Source organism: Seriola lalandi, unplaced genomic scaffold, assembly GCF_002814215.2.
Source record: "Seriola lalandi dorsalis isolate HSWRI2012SDOR001 ecotype SW California unplaced genomic scaffold, Sedor1 jcf7180001973488, whole genome shotgun sequence".
NCBI classification, from domain to species: Eukaryota; Metazoa; Chordata; class Actinopteri; order Carangiformes; family Carangidae; genus Seriola; species Seriola lalandi.
In genome coordinates this window covers 1-2,758 of record NW_019444154.1, presented here as the reverse complement: position 1 = coordinate 2,758, position 2,758 = coordinate 1, and the positions used below count along the sequence as shown (strand labels likewise).

Sequence of the window (2,758 nt, the reverse complement as noted above, 5' to 3'; positions counted from 1 at the left end):
CTCTGGATGCATCTGAAAAACAGGACATAAGAAAACTAGATACTCAGAGAGAAATCAAATGAGTGAATGTATATACATATTGTATTCTCTCAATAATACTGCGCCATCATACCATTAGACTTACAAATTTTCTTTAAGTTAAATCCTTAACATCATCACCTTCATACCTGTAGGTATTTGTTCACTGTCCACTGAACTCACCAAGGAACTGCTGGTACTGCTGAACCTGGGTGCTGATGTCCACATGTCCTGACCCCTGCTGCTGTTGCTGCTGCTGGCCTGCTCCTGATGCTGTGCCATTGGTCATTCCTTCCACTTTATGCACAGGCTTCAACCTAGTTGAAACAAGGACAAGACAAAGACAATGAATGATACAGTGAAATAAAATGGCAATTCTGTCTCATCATATAAAGATATCTGGAACTGTAAGAAGAGTTCAAATAAGATATATGGGAAACATGAGTCAGTGACAAAGCTATGTGAAGGAATATGAAGGAAAGAGATTCATGGAAAAAAAAAAGAAATGGTTACAGTGGTGTAATGATAGACAATCAGTGTTTGAGTGTGTGTGTAGGGACATTTACGTGTGTACCTCTGTTTCTGTGAGAAGGGCTGCTGCCTCATGGCCAGATGTTGCTGGTCTTCCATCAGACGGAGAAGAGATGAGCCTGCCTTGATCCTCAGCCCATAGTAGTGGTATTTAGAATTACCCCTGTCAAGAACAGATAAAACATGTTTAACATGAAACTGGACCTCGTATAAAAACATTTTTTTACAAAAACATTTTTTACATGTGGTCTATATAAACCTTAAGTAACTCCTCCTGTGAAGGGATTTTTCTGGTTCTAGTCTTTTCTTATTTTGTAGGCCCAAACTCCAAGAGTTCAGGTCATAAAGACCTCATAGTGTTATACAGTGGTTCACTGTTTAGCCACAATTATGACTGATAAGAGTCCAATTGGAGCCACCTTAATCCTCTGTTTTTATGGTAATCAAGGTCCTATAGATAAGTATGTGGGGATAAGCATAATTTACAGAAAACTGCCAAAATGCAGTTTCAAAGAAGGGTGAGTTGGAAGTAGGGGGAAAGGTAAGACAGGTAATGTGACAAAGACCAGGTTTAAGTGCTCAACAAGATCTTCATCTTCACGCATATAGGTTAAGACTACATATTAGCCTTATTTGCACAAGGTATGGAGACAAACCATGCGATGCCTAGGAATATATATGTAGGAGCACCTTCGGAAAATGGTGTGGCATTACGCCAATTCACTACTGCATTGTACTGCTCATCATTTTCTCCTTGGCGTCAAGCTTTCAACAAATATTTCTGCCTGAGGCATCTCAATCTGAACTCCTGATGAATGTCATTTCTTCAGCCCATAAGAATTTCAACCACACCTCTAAAGCCACATACATAGACTTAATAAAGACTGATTTTAAAATGTATGTCTTTAATTTCATAAAAATACAATAACCAAATGTATCATATCATTTAATTAAACCAATATAACCAAACATTTCTAAAAAGTCAATCTTGCCTCCTCACTCTCCCCTCCTCTGTCAAACTCACGCACCCACACACATGCTGTCTGTCTTCATCTCTACCCACATTTCTTCCTACACTTGAACATTTTGCAACACTCTGAAGAGCTCTGTAGATTTTTTCTGGAAAAATCTTCATTGTTCTTCTGTAAGGAAACTTTGCATATATCCAATAACTGAGATCTACATGCATATGGATTATATGTATAGAGCTGGTGTCTGTGAAACGAATAGTTTGCCATATAGCTCTTTGCTGCTGACGTGCACTGCTGTGTTAGGAAGATTGTGGGGAAAAGTGTTGTCTCTGCAGTTGCAGTGCACTCTGTCTCTGTTTGCCTGCTCTCTCTGTGATGTCATGTTGATATTTAAAACTGATCATTGAGCAAGTCAGCAGAAACAAATTAGGCAGAAAAATACATTTGAAAATTTGCGCAATAGTAAGGGTGTCAATATATACCCTAGCATGTCATACAGGGAACTTGTGGGTTTGTGTGTATATTTTCTATCATGTCTTCTATACTTGAGTTTAGGTGTCTGATGACCCATCTTACCTTGTGCCCAAGCGTCGTGTGCGTAGCCCCATGAACACAGATCTAATAAGTTTCCCAAAAGAGGCAGCATTAACAGGTTCTAGTTTCTGCTCCTGGCAGTGCAGCAGATAGTGGCAGTAGAGGGTTGAACGTGGCAGACTCACTCCTTCAGCTGTCTCATAGTTGTCCAGCAACCACTGTACCTGACACGCAGGCAACGAAAAAGAGAAAACAGCTGGTGCAGTTAGCAAAGCCAATAGATACAAACACAAAAACACACCTCAACACATTGCACACATAAATATGCACACTTATTTGCAAAAACATCACACACATTTTTCAGCTTAATATTCAGAACATGCACACACATTTTTCTAATCAATAAATTACACAAACATAAAAAAAATAAAAAAAATCCATTCTCATTTACAGTTTGTCGATCATTCACGAATGAAAACACAAATACATTTGTTTGCGTGCCGTGGCATACAACTTTGGTATGCAATGAATTAATGACCTGGAATACTGATGGGATGTTTGCCAAAACATAGTTTGTTTACCATTATCTTATGAGGTTCAATACGATGAATTTGGGATGAACAATATAATGCCGGGGCATTTCAGGCAAATTAAAAATGCCCCTGATCACATGCACGGTAATGATATGAAAATGATGAGGTCAT

General features: G+C 38.8%; 1 protein-coding gene across 1 annotated transcript; it reads right to left on the bottom strand.

Moving 5' to 3' along the window:
- Positions 1-181: 181 nt before the first annotated feature.
- LOC147820291 (MHC class II regulatory factor RFX1-like) lies at positions 182-2,723 on the bottom strand. The gene is made up of 3 exons (XM_087172790.1): positions 2,097-2,723; positions 593-712; positions 182-335 (listed from the first exon to the last, which is right to left on the bottom strand). Exons 1-3 carry the CDS (start codon positions 2,126-2,128, stop codon positions 182-184), a joined length of 306 nt encoding a protein of 101 aa, XP_087028916.1. The 5' UTR covers positions 2,129-2,723.
- Between the last annotated feature and the right edge of the window lie 35 nt (positions 2,724-2,758).

Bases quoted from the DNA above. Each gene is read 5' to 3' on its own strand.
- LOC147820291 (XM_087172790.1), bottom strand. From the start codon at position 2,128: ATGGGGCTACGCACACGACGCTTGGGCACAAG. The intron at 713-2,096 runs GTAAGATGGGTC...TGTTCTTGACAG, and splicing joins ACACGACGCTTGGGCACAAG to GGGTAATTCTAAATACCACT. The intron at 336-592 runs GTACACACGTAA...TGTTTCAACTAG, and splicing joins CCCTTCTCACAGAAACAGAG to GTTGAAGCCTGTGCATAAAG.